The sequence below is a fragment of the Meriones unguiculatus genome, chromosome 4 (genome assembly GCF_030254825.1).
Source record: "Meriones unguiculatus strain TT.TT164.6M chromosome 4, Bangor_MerUng_6.1, whole genome shotgun sequence".
NCBI classification, from domain to species: domain Eukaryota; kingdom Metazoa; phylum Chordata; class Mammalia; order Rodentia; family Muridae; genus Meriones; species Meriones unguiculatus.
This window is the reverse complement of record NC_083352.1, coordinates 57,134,157-57,151,901: the sequence shown is the minus strand read 5'-3', so window position 1 is coordinate 57,151,901 and position 17,745 is coordinate 57,134,157. Positions and strand designations below refer to the sequence as shown.

The following is a 17,745-nucleotide window of genomic DNA, read 5'->3' as shown; positions in this document are numbered from 1 at the left end:
TGTCAAAAAATTTGCGTGGAGAGCACTCCAACTTCCCTTCCTGCGCCCACGTGAGCCCTAGCGCCAGCCCATCAGCTAGGACCTAGCGTTTCCTGCTGGTGCGATCTGGAACTCAATTAAAAAAAAAAAAAAAAAAAAAAGATTAATTCCTCTATTTCCTAGTAAAAGTTTGTTGGTTAGGAGACTCACTTTGCGCAGAAGTCTATTTTCTTACCTAAACAGAGAAGGGTCAGATACTTTTCGCCCACTCTTGGGGGGTAGGAAGGCAGCACGGGAAAGAATCACACACCGCCTGTTTATCTGCGGGTGGGGTGGGGGCAGGAGGGAGAGATTTGCAGCGAACTTGTCACGCTCCCTCGCGCCACCCCCGGTCTGGCGCTCTGCACTGACACGTACCTCGTCTGTTAATTGCTGTTGGTAGACGCAGATGCGGAATACACTGGTCTTTTCTTTCTAGTCTTTTTTTTTTTTTTAATCTTTAGTAAAGTAGAAATGGAAATGTCAGCGCGCTCGTGTCTGTTTGTTTGTATAAGGCTATCAAACGGAGTCAGAGAGGAGGCTGTGGCCCGGATCCTGACCCTGATTGTATGAATAAGTAAGCAGGATGCCAGTGATTGGGTTAGATGCTGCGAAGATTTTTTTTTTTTTTTCAAGTTAGGAAGAGGGTAAAAAGACAGCCTGGAGCAGGGGGGTGGGGGAGAGGCGCTCCAAATCCTCACACCCCTTTGCTCTCCCGGCAGTCGGGGGAGCTTCCCTGGCCTCTGTAGGCTTTTAAGATCTGGCGGCGTAGAAATGCCTGCCCCCCACCCCCTTCCTCGGTCTCCCCTTTCAGTTCAGATGTGCTGATGTGCAGACCGGATTCATCTTCCCCGAGCGGCGGCAGCGACGGCGGCGGAGGGCGCAGGAGGCTGCAGCTCGCGCTCGGCCGCGGGGTCCTGACAGCGGCGGGGGCGCGGCGCGGGAGCCGGAGCTCGGGTGGCGGCTGAGCCCGCCGTGCGCCTCTCGCCCCTGCCGGCCGCGATCCCGGGCGGGAAGTTCCGCCGCTGGAAGGACGACCTGGACCGAGCCGGGTTGGCTGTGGCTGCCCCGGGGCCGAGCTCCTCACCTGCCCTCCGCCCACCCGCGGGCCGCTTGCCAAGTTTCCCAGCACCCGGGGGAGCCAGGCAGCGCTTGCCCTCTGTAGCGTCCCGAAGACACCCGCAAGTCTCAGGACACTTGAACACCCAGGGCTTTCCGAGAAGTCTCCCAGTGAGGAGAAGAGCACTGTCCCTTGAGCCCCGCATATCCACGCGGCTCTCCTGGTCTGATCCCCTCCTTTTTCTCTGGGGGAGGAGGATGGGTTTGCAAGCTCTCTCCCCGAGGATGCTCCTGTGGTTGGTGGTCTCGGGTATTGTTTTCTCCCGGGAGCTGTGGGTCTGCTTTGGCCTCGATTACGATTACACATTTGATGGGAATGAAGAGGACAAAACGGAGCCTATAGATTACAAGGACCCGTGCAAAGCCGGTAAGTGCCTATCTAAGTTGGGACCATGGCGCCCTGCTGGAGACCTTGGTGCTGGAGTCTCCTACAGGAGGCAGTGGGGCTCACCTGTCCCCTTCTCTCCCTCCCTTGCCCCTCTGTCGCCCCTCCTCTCAACCCCTCCTTTTTCCTTCCCCTCACCACCCTGCGCGGCCCAAGTTCCCTGGAGTTCAATGCTCAATAGGATCAGTTGCCAAGTTCTGGTCCCCTGGTTTAAGGCAAACGTCCCAGTCCTGGAGTCTCTGATCCCTCCCCCATTCCCTGTGAAATTAAACAAGTCATAAACATAGCCGGCTTCTGTGGGTTTTAAATGCCAGCAGGCACAGGGGTCAATGCATCAGGAAGGGACAAGACCTCCCCTGTTCCCGGACGCGGTTCCCCAGCGTCTGTTCATGACCAAGTGGGCAGAGTTTTCAAAAGATGGGTGGAGATGGCATCCCTACTTCGGGACAACTTTACTCTTTGTTTTACCTAGAGTTTATGTGTGCGTTCCAGGCCAGAAGGGTGTTGTGACAACCTTCGAAGAACTCAATTCTAAATAAAAGTTCAGTTACTTTTTCTCCATTTAAAAATAATCTTTTTGTCAAGTTGTTACCCCGTTGAAACTTGTGTCTTTCTGAAAAGACTGGGGAGCCTCAGTGGGACTGTCTGAAACCCAGGGCTCACCCCGCGGGATCCGGGAACACCTGAGTCTAGCCCTTGGTTCCCATGAGCCAGGCTCCACCAAGCGTCCCTCCTCTGCACTGCGCACATGTCCTGCCCTGGTATGAGCCCCTGTGCGACTCTCGGGGACCACGTGAGCACAGTGCCCCAGGGCGCCCAGCACTGACTGAATCACCATTCAAAGTTGTGGGGATTCCCTGTCCTGGGTTCTGTTGGATTGTGGCCGAGTTAATCTCAGTTCAGCGTGGACTCATGACGATCTTTGAGTTGCTGTAACAGGCGAATCTAACAGTGTCCTTGGGAAACAGAAGGCAAGTTCTGTCCTAAGTCAGACAAAGGTGCAGAGAAATGACAGGCCAAATGGCAAATAACCTAAAGTGTATCCAAATTCCAAGACTGATTGGTAGGTCTGTGGCTGGATTTGCTTCCCTTCCCTAGGTGAGTAAACTCTGGTCAACCCTTGGGAATGAAGGAGACCTATGCACAAGTGGAGGAAAATGCTGGAAATTCCCTAATTTTTGTGTTTGATGACACATGTAGTGTTCGCAAGCTGTCAGATCTTTCGTGGTGTGCATTCTATATAGATTCTCATTCAAAACTCAGAGAGGTTTCGGGGGACAGCTTTCTGGAACTCTGATTTTGTTTGTTGTTAATAAATTTGCTCATGTTACCGTTAACACAATTGCTCCATGTTCCTGGGACTTCTTTAACGGTTTGGACCAGGACATTTTTTCTGCAATCGTGGTGACTAGATGCTTTCCAAATGTAACTTTTGGTGGGCAGAGTATTTGTAGTAATGCTGCCACAAGGAAAGTATGCATTTCTTGTTTGTTAAGATATGGGAAAATTTATAATATGTGAGAAAAAAAAACTGTCGATTTTGGTGTTCTTTTGTTAGAAAAATTTAACCAGCTATGATGGTGAGGTATCTGAACTGTGTGCTCAAGCACTCCCTAGACATGAAAAATAAATAAAATAAAATAAAAAACACCCAAAGAAAGGAAAAAAAAAGACTTTAGTAATATTGACTTATTTCCCCTTCAGTATAGCATTTTAAAATAAAATCAGAAAATAATAACAGAATTATTGTCCTTTCTTATTACCTATCTGTGGCTAGAGGTATGTCTGTGAGAGTGTGCTTCTGTTTGCATATGTCTAGAAAGAATGAATGACTGGTGTAGAAAGCTAAGAAGTATGGTGAGTTGTGGGGTCTTTTTTCACGTGTGTTCCCCCACCTTTAACATGCTGAGATGAAAGGTTTTGATTTATCACTCTAGCTACAGTGATAAAGTCTTACTCTCTCTTTTATTGGTACTGTATAAGACAAAGGAAAGTTAAGAATACAGGGCGAAGCATGAGCACACTGAAATTCCACCCAAGCAAGAGTCAAAAGAAGGTTGCAAGAAAGGGGGTGGAGGTTGGGAAAGATAACCATGCCAAAGCAAGAGAGGCGATTTCCAGGTACAGCTCACCATTGGTGTTTTTCGTGTATGGTCCAGGAGTGAGACTAGTAAGCATCCTGGTGTTCTGTTATTCTGTGGCTTGATGGCACAATGGCAAATAGCTTTATGGTTTTGAAACTTTACTAAGTGCCTTGTTCTAGCTTGGTTCCCAGAATTCTTGTGTGCTGGAGCTTGTTAATATTCCCACTACACAGACAGGAAAACAGAGACTGAGTGACATCAAATGCCTTTATTTTGTTACCCCAGAACTCCATTCCAGCTGCATTTCAAATTTGTCTTTTTGACACTTTATTTGAAACACAAACAAACAAAAAACAAACACGAGCCTCACAGCCACAGTGTGAGCCCAGGTTTTCCACTAATTCTGATTGCTTAGAGAACAGTACTCTCAAAGCAGATGTGGGTGAAGTGACCGAGAATTTCATGTTTTAAAAATCTAAATCCTGGAAGTCAGAGATCATGAACAGTTTAATTATTTATCACAGAGTCATGTTGCCAGATCCATTCTTAGGAATCTGGTACATTGTCAACATGAGAGTGTTCATAGTATCATCTACAAAATTCTATTCCAAATAATTTAAAAAAAATACAAAAAAACATGCTACCCAAGGAAAAATTTCACCATCGTAATTGTTAAAAATCGTTTCATCCTTAATTGATACTTCATGAAGTTGAATGCAATTGTTTGTCTATAAAAGTTCTGATTTCAAGACTGGAAAACTATAGGAGAGAAAGAACACTTGTAATCATTCGGTTGGGTTGATTGAGTCATTTCTGGTATAAATGAAAATACATGGTTTAGTGTGCCATGTCTTCAAGTATGTTCACAAAATGAAATCTGCTAGAATGGAAGGTGGGTACTTCTTTTTGAGAGCCTATTTGCACACCTAGGCAGATAGAACAACACTAAGGGATGTCAGGCTGACCTCTGCACTGCACGATACTGGGAGGTCATCTACTCAGCTGAATGTACAGTCAAGTTGTTCTCACTAGCTGGAGAATAAGAATCTCCAGAGACATGAGGAGCCTGAGGCTGTGGGAGCTTGTCAGGGATGCAGGGTTTCATGGTGCTACTGCAGTAGGTGTTAACCTGAGGACTGACATCTGTGAAGTGTCTGGGAAAATTCAGTTTACAAGTTTATCTGCCAGATTTGGGTAGAAATGATGCGTAAAAGCAGAGACTGATGAAATAATTGGACTAAACATCATCCTTCCTTCTATTCCCATTTCTCTGCATTTGTCTCTTTCTCTATCCTTCTGTCCTACTGCCCCCCCCCATTTTTTCTTTTCCATTTTGTTTTTTTCTTTATATTTAAGAAGGTATTATGGATGTTCAGGAAACTGGAAATACAGAGATCAACAAAATTAGAGTTTTGAATGATGCGTAGAAACCTAGAAGACTGAGTAATGAAATTCAATGTTTGTCAGTAAGTTTGTTTACCCCTCTATATTCTCATGTAAGCTCCCTGTGAAATTTTTCTACCGTGAAATTTATGAGTAGATGCTTTTTTGTATTTGTTTTTGTTTTTTATTTTTCTGTTTCTTAAAGGTCAGTGAAGGTGATAGGTTGAACTTGTCCTTTAAGAAGCATCTGTGTACACGGTCATGAAAAAATAAGCTTTTGGCATCCCAAAGAATCCTTTCTGCTTTTCCTCATGACCAGGACTAGTTTCCATGTACCCTAGGTCTTGGGAAATTAGAAAGTATAAACTCATGAACATTTTTCTTGTTTTTCTTGGTGCTTTATTTTCTGGCTGGACTGGCATCCTCTTAGGTACAACATTTCAGAACTTGATGCTCAATTCCACCTTTACTTTATTCCATCACAATTTGAAATATCCAAACATTTACCTTGAAGTTGGTGCCCATCTAGACTGCCAAGCCCTCACTTGAAAACTCACTTCCAGGCTCTGCTGCTTTAGCCAGTCTCTGCTGTCTTAGTTTTCATGACTCAGATATTGAAAATATTTTTTTTTTCTCTTTTTGCTTCTGGTGCCAGCCAACTTAGAAATGGCCAAAATAAGGTTAGCAAAATGGCTGGATAAGGCATTATGTTCTGTATATTCAGATTCTACTCTTCATTTGCTTGAACATTTATTTCGCCCTTGCCTGGGGAGGGTGGCAGTGGATATTTTGGATCACAAGTAGAAGTTACTGACAATAGTTACAGAAAAGATAAATTATTTTTCCTTGAATGTAATTTTTTAGACCAAGTCCTTTTTTCCCCTTTCCATTTCCTTCCCCTCATCTTCCCTCCCTTCCCTTCTACTTCTCCTCCCCTCTCCTACCCCTCCCTTCCCTTCCTTTCTTCCCTCCCTTCCTTTCCTTTTTCTACTCTTCCTTTCCCTTCTCCTCCCCTCCTCTCCCTTCCTTTCCTTTTCCTCCTGTTTCTTTATTTCCCTACCCATTCCTGAACTCCTCACACTTTTGTTTCCAAAGAGTGTGGCTGGCAAATTTAAAATTCAGCTATATAGTGTTGATTTTGTTCTGTTGGTTCCCTTAAGTATTCTGGATATTAACTACTTGTTAGATGTTGTTTGAGATGTAGTTGAGTAGATGTTTTTTTGTTTGTTTGTTTGTTTGTTTTTGTTTTTGTTCTTGATTTTTCTGTTTCTTAACTGTCAGTGAAGGTGAGAGGTTGGACTTGTCCTTTGAGAAGCACCTGTATACACAATTATAAATAAATAAATAAATAAATAAATAAATAAATAAATAAGCTTTTGGCATCCCAAAGAATCCTTTCTGCTTTTCCTCATGACCAGGACTAATTTCCTACTCAACTTACAGAATCTCTTACTCTGTAAGTTGTCCCTGCACTCTTTTGTTTCTTCCTTGTTTTTAGTTTCATATAATCTAACTTGTCTATGTCTTTCTTTGTTGCCTGCATTTTTATATCTTTGACCAAAATAATCCTTGCTGGATCAATGGTATAAAGTATCTTCCTATTTTTTCTAGTAGTTTTACAGTTTTAGGTTTTATATTTATGTCTTTAACCTCTTTTAGGTTGATTTTCTAAAATATAAGGGTTCAGTTCATTTCACATAGACATAGTTTTCCTAGTACTATTTATTTAAACATGTGTTTCAACAGCTGTAAGGTACATGTGTGAAATCTCAGCACCTGCCAACTGGGGTAAGAAGATCAGGAGTCAAATGTGGTCTTTGGTTGTGAAGCATACACTGTAAGTTAAGGCTCACTTTAGGCTAAATAGGACCTCATCTCCCAGGCCTGTGTTGGGAGCTTCTGTTGAAAGTCATTTGGCTATGTAAGTGCATCAGACTATGTCTGGGTCCTCCATTTTGTTCTGTTGCTCTACATGTCTATTTTTTTTTTATGCCTGTACCATGCTGGACTAATGGTTATAACTTTGTGATATATTTTGGAATGACATACTCTGCTACTTCCAGCTCTTTTCTCTTTGTTGTGGATTGCATTGGTTATCCAAGGCTTTTTGTGGTTTTCTACAAAATTTAAGAATTATTTTCTAATGCTCCCATGCCCACCCATTCCTTCAGATGATTCATGGCTGCAGCAATCCATGATGATAATCCTGTGGCTAGTCCTGCGTCCACTCTGGTAGAATTTACTGTGACAATGGCCACTCTCAGCTGCTCCATCGTAGTATCGAATTCTCCAGTCCAATTACCTAAAATATAGCTAGACAATTGTTTAGACAGATTTGCAGCACAGGAAAAATTCTCATGTTATATGCTAGTGACTCAAAGTCCAGCATATTTTCATTGACAGCCAAGTTGAGCAATTTGCCATAGGGTATCAATTTGCTCCTGCACGAGGTCAATCCTCTGATTGAACACCATCAAGCTTCATTTGCCTGTGCTATATATGCAAGATTAGAGTCTCACAACAGTGTGATGCAGCCATGATCATTCAGGCCTTTACAGCCATTGAAGCAGGACATTCACCCCAAGCATGGTTGGATACCATAAAAAGCTAAAATGTTACGCTCAGGATGCGAGGCTAAGCACTGCACTCAGGGTCAGCTGCTTTGGACCCAGAGAAGAGCATGTCTGATTGCATGCGGGTTGATGCCCCAGGTCCCGCCTCTGAGAAAAAGGTATCAGACGGGTCTGATGCTCTTTGGGTGGATGACACCTAAATGAACATCAGTACAAAGTCCCAATTTATTTCTAATATCAGAGATCAGACCTCTACTCTTGCCTGATGCGTCTAAAACAAAAAGGGGGAACTGTAGAGAGCTGTGGAATGCTGTGCCTTAAAGATGGAGCTGGTTTCCGCCTTCCACCTTCCCGATGGTGAGTGCTCTCTGTCACAAACAATTCCACATTTGGCTAAGGCTGAAGATCTGGCTTGCTTCCATGTATGTGGACCTATCTGCATTGCCCACGTGGCACGCCTGGGTTGGCTACCCAGAGGCTATTTAAGCTGTGGGCTGGCTTTCCCCAGGGTCAGATGATTGTTCAAGGTTCCTGAATAAACTGCATTGAAAAAAAAAAAAAAAAGACAACTTTAACATTTGCCCTGATTTTAGAAGGAAGAACTAAGGCTTGTCATTAATTGTGACAGTATCTGTAAATCTATCCAGTTGAGAGAAAGTTAATTCACTAAAATTTTCTTAAAGCTAAAAAAAAAAAAGAATTATTTTCTTATTTTAGTGAAGTAAGATGTTAATGTTTTGATTTTAATATTGTAAATATGTTTGGGTAATATGGGGTAATATGTGTATTGTAGCAATATCCTTGCAACTTTTCATTTATTTGTACCCTTTTCAATTTCCCTCATCAGTTTGTTGTTGTATAGGTGTATACATGCATGTATGTATTTATGTGTTTTGTGTGTGTTTGTGTCCTGTTGCCTGCATGTAAATCTACGCACCATATGATCCTGTTATCTATAAAGGCCAGGAGAGGGTGACAGAGACTGTGATCCTAGAGTTACAAATGGCTGTGAACCTTCAGGTGGGTGTTAGGAACCAACTCTGTGTTCTCTGGGTAAGCAGCAATGCTCTTGATAACTGAGCCATATCTGCAGTCATCCCCATCATACTTTATTAGGATAACTTTTATCATTCAACCCTTCCTGGCTATTTCCTATGATGGTTCATGGACTTTTTATGGCATCTGTTCAAGGAGAGACATATTTAGCACTATTGTCTATATTTAGGATTTATATAAAACATAGCTCAGAGTGTGTAAGAACTTAGGAAGGAGTTTTTGAAAAAAAATTGATACGTATAAAACCAACTTGTGCTCTCATGATTAAACACTTTTCTATGGCATTCTAATATGGACACAATTTCTTCTGTTGAAATTAAGACTTCCTTTATTGTGTAGGTATGAATCCTACTTTTGAGGGTCTCAGCCAAAATGACTCATGTAAACATGAAATTCACAACTAATGGTTACAAAAAATGTCCTGAGGGCCTGTTGGTCCCTGTGACACTGAAATGGAGACACCCATCTAACACTTTGTTTAACTACTGTTCATTTTAGGATATTGTTTTCATAGTGCTTTAATCCCTCTGCTGAAAATGTTTTAAATTCGGACCTTCTGTCAGCATTTTGAAGAAATGTTAGAAGACACAGATGGATATCCATTAAAACAAGCCATGGTGCATTCTGCAGGAACCATCTGGTGTTCAGGGTGTGTGGTGGTGCTCGTGGGGGGCTCTCATGCCGTCCCTCCTCTATATCCTGGGAATGTTTTCTGCATAATCATGAGCTCAGAACAAAGCTAGGCCAGTGCTCAGGGGACCAGAGAGATTTCAGGAACTGCAAAATTTCATTTTCTGGAAGATTTTGGAAGTCATATATATATATAAAATAATATACCTATTATTTCAAGGTCAGGAATGAACTGTGGAATTATCAAAGTTTGGAAAGTGAAGAGTCTTCTCCCCAACTTTAGATATAGTAGAACTATTTAACAATTGGGTTTAAGTGGTTTATTGCCTTTAGTTCTCTTTTGAATAATAACACTTTGAGAGGAGAAATGTTTAAAACATTATTTCTATCCTCAAAGCTATGACATGAATCCCACAGAATGCCGTGCCTTTCCAGGATGCTGAGGGGACCTCTTGTTTATTTACTTATTTCTTGCCATCTTCTTTCCCAAAGACTGGATATTGATTATTAGATTTTGAGGCATCTTGGCCTAATGGATTGCTTGTTTCCTTGGCTTCTTACAAAAACTGTGCTTATCCTATCCGGCCACTCTGAAGAGCTCAGCTATATATTTGTATTAAGAAGCACTGTAAATTAGGTGTTAATTGAAACCCAACAAATGAACTCAGGAGCTGTTTGTTCTACTTAGCCTTTTCTCTTGAAATCCACATTTACAGTTTCAGCTAAATATTTGCCATCAATCACACATTAAAAAAATTATTTGAATGCTAGTAATGAGGTCAAAAGTATCTCCAAACAAAATCTAATAATGTGTGTCCATACAGTATACAAAGCATTTGACTTAGAGTTTAAAAAAAAGACTCCAGCGATGTTTAACACTGTGGTATTTTACCAATGAAAATAGTCATCTTGGAGCCTGAGATTTAAAAAATAAATCAGCATTTGATATCTGCTGTGTTTTGCTGAGGTTGCTGTTGATGCCATTTAATTGGTGTGATGGGAGAGTCAGAGGTGGGGGACAAAGGGTTTAATGGTCTGCTCATTCCTTGCATTTCTCATCTATGTTGAGCTGTCAGCACATGGATTGTGCACCGCAGAGTCACCTCCAGTGGAACATGCCTCCTTGCTCCTATCAGTGTCCTTCGAACTCTTTCTTTGGCTTTGACTCAGTGTGAAGTGTTTATTGGGATAATTGCTGGTTCTTATGCTGTGCTGGGAGCCTCGGTGGCCACAGGTCAGTTGACTGAGTGCTCTGGGTACATGGAACTCTTGTCCTCTTCCTTGATCTGTTTTGAGATGGTAAATGCTTAGTGGTTGAGGGTGTGTGTAGTATGAATGTGTGTGTATATTCCAGTAAGTATTGTGATTAGAGATACGTATATGTACTTATATAAATGTAATGTTGTATGTGTTTATATTCACTGCTTCAGTAAGTAACAGTCCTCATACAACCATTGTCCCATAAGATGATATTACCTACTGAGCTCATAGCCACCTTGCCTCTCTCCATAATGTTCTGCAACAGCCACATTGCTTAAGGACACATTTATTATCAAACTGTGTCCTATTGTTCAGCAACATATGACTATATTTCATGGCATATAGAGTAGAACCTTTAATACCCTCAAGGAAGAACACTGGATAAGTAGAAAATAGCTAAAGGAATAGAAGTCAAGTGTCTCTGTACGTAGGAACCATGGCCATGACACACACCGTAGCAACATAGTTCATACTGAAGATGGGCTGGCACACACACCTTATTCCTAAAGGTAGGAGGCAATAAAAGGGTCACCCAAGTCTTAAAAAAAATCTTGAGTTTCCTGTCTGTGGAAGAAGTCCCTGTTATGCACATCAATCACACAAACCTCATAATCTCTTGTGAATATGTTAGTAAATTAAGGCCTGGGAAAGGTTAACTGGTGTCCTGTCCTGTCCCAGGGGTAGGTAGTGATGAGAAATAAGCCCAGGTTCCTACATTTCAGCTGTCTTCCCTCCTTTTTGTGTAGCCTATACTCTGGAACTCAAGTCAACACAAATGTAGTAAGACTTTCAATTGAGGAAGTGGTGACATTACCACAGAAATCCACCTGCTGTGATTTGTCCTCAAGAGTTTCCATCTTCTCCACTCCGCTTTTGAATTTCAAAGGCCCTACACTCCTGTCAGAGGAAGACCAGTGCTTCTCACTCCTGTGAAGTAAAATGAAGGCCCTACCTCTTTTGAGAGAATAGTCTCTGTGTGCAAGGAGCTAGAAATGGAATACTTTCATCATGTATGAAATAACTAAAAATCCATGTGACTAGCTTTTTGTAGAGTTCAATATTTGAGTGTTTTGGGGCGAAGGGAAGACACTGCTGTATTTTTCTTGCCTGTATTTAAATTGTAAAGGTGACTTAGTGGCCGAGCAGTTGACTATCATGTACAAAGTCCTGCCTTTAATTCCCAGCACACTACACACACATACATGTGCAAAATTTGCCATCTTTATAATAAATTATGGCAGCAGATTTACTATGCCCATGGAGGCTCTTTGATGGGGTTTGGGCAGAGTTCAGCCACTGGCTTGGAAGTTCATTGAACTCATGGTTATGAATGCTTAACGGGTGCGATGAACATTCTTTCAAATGCCTGTCATTCATGAAAATGATTCATACTATACCTTACATATGGAAATAGTACATGAGTTTCTTTGAGAAAACAAATAAGCTGTGTAAAAATTAAAAACAAAAAACACCACCTTTTCAACCATAGTATCTCAAAGACCCATAATCATATGCTTGAAAACTGTAAGGAGTAGGCTTGGTAAACTACTCTGAATTCTATCTTGTGTCTGAGAAAGCTGACGGATATCATATATGTTGTGTGGATGATAATCTCTTCAAAGAAAATATATTACCTTCACCAAATTATCATGATATTTGTTTGTTTTGTTTGTTTGTTTTTGGAAGGAGAATTCCTTTTTGTGTTTGTTTAGGGCAAATCTAGTGAAATCAAGTTTTCTCGCTGTTGCACTCCTTTTGAAACCTAAAACTGGCAGGCACTTGTCCTTTATGAGTAACACTTTCAGCCCATAAAAACCAATAGTATCTCTCTGGGCCTGGATGATGTGTGCCGTCAGTCACAATGGGTGGAATATGAAGACTGGGTGTGACGGACTAGACTGGAGGCTTGTGTTGCTTTCAATGTATGTTTGGAATGGCAATTGTGAACAGCTGGCTGGATGAAGTAGTTACTGGTAGTGAACACAGGGAAAAATATTGATGATCCAGAGCATCTTCCTTGAGTTCCAGGACTGAAATATCCATAGTAAGAGCAAATCTTTGGCAGAGATTATGAAACTCAGAGCAAAATAACACACACTTCAAACACAGAACCAAACATTCTATTGCATACCTTCCTTTCATGGAACAGATAGCTGAACATTTAAAGATAACTTACCACACGTCACACTGTGATAGGTAAGACTTGAACTCAGCACAATGGACAATGAAATAGGCTGCCCCTTCTCTGTCTCCTCTTATTTCCTTCTCTTATTATATGTAAATATTTTGTATGCATTCGATATGGTTTTAAAATTGCTTTTTTGAGGTTTCAAAGGCATAATAATGATTTATGAAGAATTTGAGGTTGGTGATATGGCTCGCAAGGTAAAGCCGTTTGCTTCCATAGCAGGTATCTTTAGTTAGGGTTTCTGTTGCTGTGACGAGACACTGTGACCACAGCAACTGTCATAAAGGGCAGCATTTAATTGGGATTGGCATATAGTCTGAGAGGATCAGTCCCCTTGTCCTCAGGGAGGAAGCGTACTGACACACAGGCAGACTCAGTGCTGGCAGAAGTAGTAATGGAAGTTCAACATCTGAATCCGCAGGGAGCAGAAAGCAAAATACTGAGCTCAGAATAGGTTTTTGAAATATCAAAGCACACCTACAGTGACACTCTTCCTCCAAAATAACCACACCTTCTAATCCTTTCAAATAGTGCCACTCCCTGGTGACCAAGCCCTCAAACCTATCTGCCTGTGGGGGCCATTTTTATCCAAACCACCACACCTGATGACTTGAGTTTAACCCCAGAGCCCACATAGTGGAGGGAGAAAACTAACCACTGAGAGTTGTTTTCTGACCTATACGGGGTGACAATACACTAAATAATGCTAGAAAAATCATGGGCTTCAGAATTAGATACAAGTGGACTCCAGTACCACACCTTTCATATAATAACTATGGTTTTGGCAATTTGGTAATTAACTTCCTTGTTTAGTTCTCTGATACACAAAATGGAGACGATATGATTTTCTTATTTTCATAAGAATGAAATGAGTGTAAAATGCATGTTAGTCCGCCTGGGGCTCACTACTGTGTTACTATGTGCACAGTGCACATACATAGGGCAGAGAGGATTTTTAAATCACAAGTACTTATTTTTAGAAAGATGATCATATACATAAACGTTGGCATGAGAAATGTCTTTTTCCCTTGCCATGTATGAAAATGTATTCATTCTCAAATATCTTACACCTTGATTCTTGAGAAGTTAAAGGTCTTACCCACAAAGATGTTTTTGTTTGGAAAGCTGTGAGAAGAGTCCGATGCCTGTATATGTGTTCCTGAGTCTCAAATACTCAAGATATATTGAAAACATTCAATTAACAAAGGCTAGTGTGTGAATAGAATCCCCTGTAATTTTGAGCACATGGGTCTCAGCTTCAAATGTTCATTAATTCATTGAACATTTACCATGAATAAAGCATGGGTTTCTCAGACACAGACACATGAAGTAAAATGGAATCCTGGGGTTCTTTACCTCATGGTGTATGCATGTGTGTGTATGTGTTTTTGTGTGTGTGTGTGTGTGTGTGTGTGTGTGTGTGTGTGTGTGTGTGTGTCTTTGTGCATGCATGTGTGCGGAGGCCAGGGTTAAACATAATCCAATCTCTTCCTCAATCTCTTCTCCACATCTCCACCTTAGTTTTTCAGATATGGTCTCTCACTGAACCTGGATTTCCCTGAGTGGATAGATTGGCTGGCTCTCAAGCCCTGGGAATCCTTCTGACTCCATTCTCCTGAGAGTGAACTAGGATTATAGGAACATGCCAGCAGCTTTGTGTTAGGGATTGAACTCAGTTTTTCATGCTCTCATGCCAAGCAGTTTAGTTATCGAGCTGTCTCCCTAATCTTCTCACTTTCTGTTTTGCAAATAGATGAGAGTTTATGTACATGGTTTTACACTAATAGCATAATTGCACTCTCAACTTTAGCACAGAATAGTGACATGATTGTATACTAAAGTTATTTCAATTTAGCTTATAAAATGGATACTAGCATAAATTATGACAACCAGAATTTATGATCTCATACATTTTGAGGAGATTGTTTTTCTTTACTTAGGATACATGAAGACTAGGACTTTGGCAGGAGTACTTCCTGTAAGTGCCCCACTGACTTTGATACTTAGCAGCAGACTGGGATGAGATGTAAGTAGTGATTACTTTTGGAATCATTTTGGGATAGCCAAAATTTTGGGATAGTAATTCCATAACTTTTTCCTAAGCAATTTTATTTTTTGATTTCATCTTGTCACCTTCCCCTGTATTAGTAAATTAATATAGCACATTTCTGTACCTCACAGTGTGTGCTTATTCTTATGTAGATTTAAAGGCAAATGGTTCACATTTTCTTTTTTTACAGACACAGAAAGTAGAAAGGTGATAAAATAAGTTAAATGAAGGTCTGTTTTGAATAGTACTGCTCTACTGTGACTTTGCATCTGGATTGAAATTCCGTAACTGGCAAAGGAACTGGTCCGGTTGTCCAGGAATATGTACATGAGTACTGGCTGTGCTGCTGTATCTGTGTGCCATACAGGGGATACCTCTGAGTTTTGCTGGTCTTGGTCTTCAGGCTTAGAAATATCTAAGCCTATCTGAGCACCAACGTGTCCTGAATTTTGGTGTCCTTAACATTTTGAGCATTTCCTTTGAAATGGTATCAGAAAGTTGCAGGATGAATGAGTGCTGTCAACTGAGTGGAAAGGAAGGTATGCCATTCTGATTCACTGTTGCTGAGGCCCCTGGTCCAATGTTTGAGCCAAACTGTGGTGGCCATTAGGCTGCAGTGGCCATAGGCCCTGCAGATTCCCTCTCTTTATCAGACAGTGACTTTGTAATCCAGGCATTGTAGTGCACACCCTCATACCCAGCACTTGGGAAGCAGAGTTTGAGACCTGTCTGATCTACAAAGCTACATTCAGACCAACCAGAGTTATAGAGTAAGACAATGTCTCAAAAAAGGTAGTCTTGAAAATAATTTGTGCCTAATTTTCCATCCTCTTTTTCTACCTAAGTCCATCAATAAAAAATTTACTTGACCAAAGAAGAGCAAGCAATGTGGGTATACCCACTTGTTTCTGTAAGAGTATAAGTGCTACATTATCATCAGACAGGAAGGTCACCCTGATGGATTTGTTTCATGGGCAAGACGGCTTGAATATCAAATGAGAACAGTGTGGCCAGAAGAAGGTAAAAATAAAATGTTCTCAGTTTAAGGTCAGTTTTCATAACAGAGTGAATAAGAGGTAGAGGCAAAGAAGCAAAGAAAGTTTTCCTGCCCGAAGGCATCTTATAAACTATGGGAAATATTAAAATGCGTATTATTATTTTTGTTTTTCAGACAGTCTTAGGTAGCTCAGGCTGAACTTGAAACTTCCTAAGACTGAACTAGACCTTCAGATCTCACCTCCACACTGCTAAGTTTACAGATGTGGACTACCACACCTGTCTAATATGCTTTAACTAATCACCTGTACGTATACATTCTTCAACTTAGCACAAACATATTGAGATTGAACTTCAAAAAGCTTCATTTTATCTGACTTGCCTAGTAAAGAGTTACTCTCTGTTGTGTTACTTATTTTACATAAAACATGCTTTAAAATGAAAGAACAAAATTCTTAAACTGTCGTCAAAGGAAGTTTTATTCTGGAGGATTTTATATCAGTAGCTAAAGAAGTCCAATAGAAATTAACAACAGAAATGTAAGTAGTGTAATTTAATATAAAGAACACCAGGCATCATGTAGTAAAACCTGCGTGCAAATCATAGCTCTTGGTGCTAAATTATATTAACTTACTCTCCTTACAATGCTTTTGAACTTAAGTCCTTTCCGTTGTAACATGGGGATAATGATATCCATTCCATAAAACAGGTATGGACTAAATACACAAGTCTGTGTAAGCTGATACACTGTATGATGTAGATGAACATAAACAGTACATTCGACCTGATAGGTTTCAAGAACATGTGTGGTGGATTCAAAACAGTTCTGTGCCTTTCCTGAAAGGATTTCGTTATATACTTGGGGAATGGGGCACTAAATTTTCCAACTGCAAATATCAAAATGTAAAAAGCAAAATATTGTGTCAGTACTAAAGATGGGATTCTCTACATGTGGAATAAAGAAGGCTTCTCAAGAAGGCTGACATTTGAGCTGGATCTTGACACTGTCCTTTTTTTTTTTTTTTTTTTTTTTTCCTTTTCCTGGTAAAAAGGTAGAGTGACAATTTAGAGCCAAATAACTAAGATAAAAGCTGAAGCTGTGAAAGTTCAGGAGAAAGACAAACATGGGATATACTCACTTATATAGACCTATAAGATATGATAAACATAATGAAATCTATACACCTAAAAAAGATAATCAATTGAGCGGACATGGGGTAAGATGATCAATCCTCGTTTAGAAAGACAGATGGGATGTGCATTGAATGTATGACAGGAGTCTACTGAGCGCATCTGAAAGACTCTAACTAGCAGTGTTTTCAAAGCAAAGACTCATGACCAAACCTTTGGCAGAGTACAGGGAATCATAAGAAAGAAGGGGAGTTAGTCTGATGGGGAAAGGATAGGAGCTCCACAAGGACCAAATATATCTGGGCACAGGGTCTTTTCTGAGACTGACATTCAACCAAGGACCATGTATGGACATAACCTAGAACCTCCACTCAGATATAGCCTGTGGTAGCTCAGTAACCAATTGGTTTCCCAAAGTGAGGGGAACAGGGACTATTTCTAACAGGAACTCGATGACTGGCTCTTTGGTCTCCCCACCCCCGAAGGGAGGAGCAGTCCTGTTAGGCCACAGAGGAGGGCTTTGCAGCCAGTCCTGAAGATACCTGATTAAACAGGATCAGATGAATGGGGAGGAGGTCCCTCCATCAGTGGACTTGGAAGGGGCACGGTGGAGATGAGGGAGGGAGGGAGGGACTGGGAGGGAATGAGGGATCGGGACACGGCTGGGATACAGAGTTAATAAAATGTAACTGATAAAAAAAAATAAAATAAAAAATAAAAATAAAAAAAAAAAGAAAGTTCATGACTTTTATGAAAGTATGGGAAGTGGAGATTAGATCAATGTGAAAGGACCAGAGGGTACATAAAAGTTTATACTTTGGCAAGAAATAATTCTGGATGATACAGTGTCCAGGATGTTTAACATGCAAACT

The 17,745-nt window shown here is 41.0% G+C and overlaps 1 protein-coding gene and 1 pseudogene across 1 annotated transcript in view; both read left to right on the top strand.

The window, feature by feature from the left end:
* The first annotated feature begins 523 nt into the window (after positions 1-523).
* The window catches only part of Tll1 (tolloid like 1), a 207,313-nt gene continuing 190,091 nt past the window's right edge, over positions 524-17,745 (top strand). The window contains exon 1 of the mRNA XM_060381848.1: positions 524-1,504. Within this exon, the coding sequence (XP_060237831.1) occupies positions 1,336-1,504 (169 nt within the window). The 5' untranslated portion in view covers positions 524-1,335. The remainder of the gene's footprint in view (positions 1,505-17,745) is intronic.
* The window catches only part of LOC110562506 (small ribosomal subunit protein uS2-like), a 43,418-nt pseudogene continuing 38,524 nt past the window's right edge, over positions 12,852-17,745 (top strand).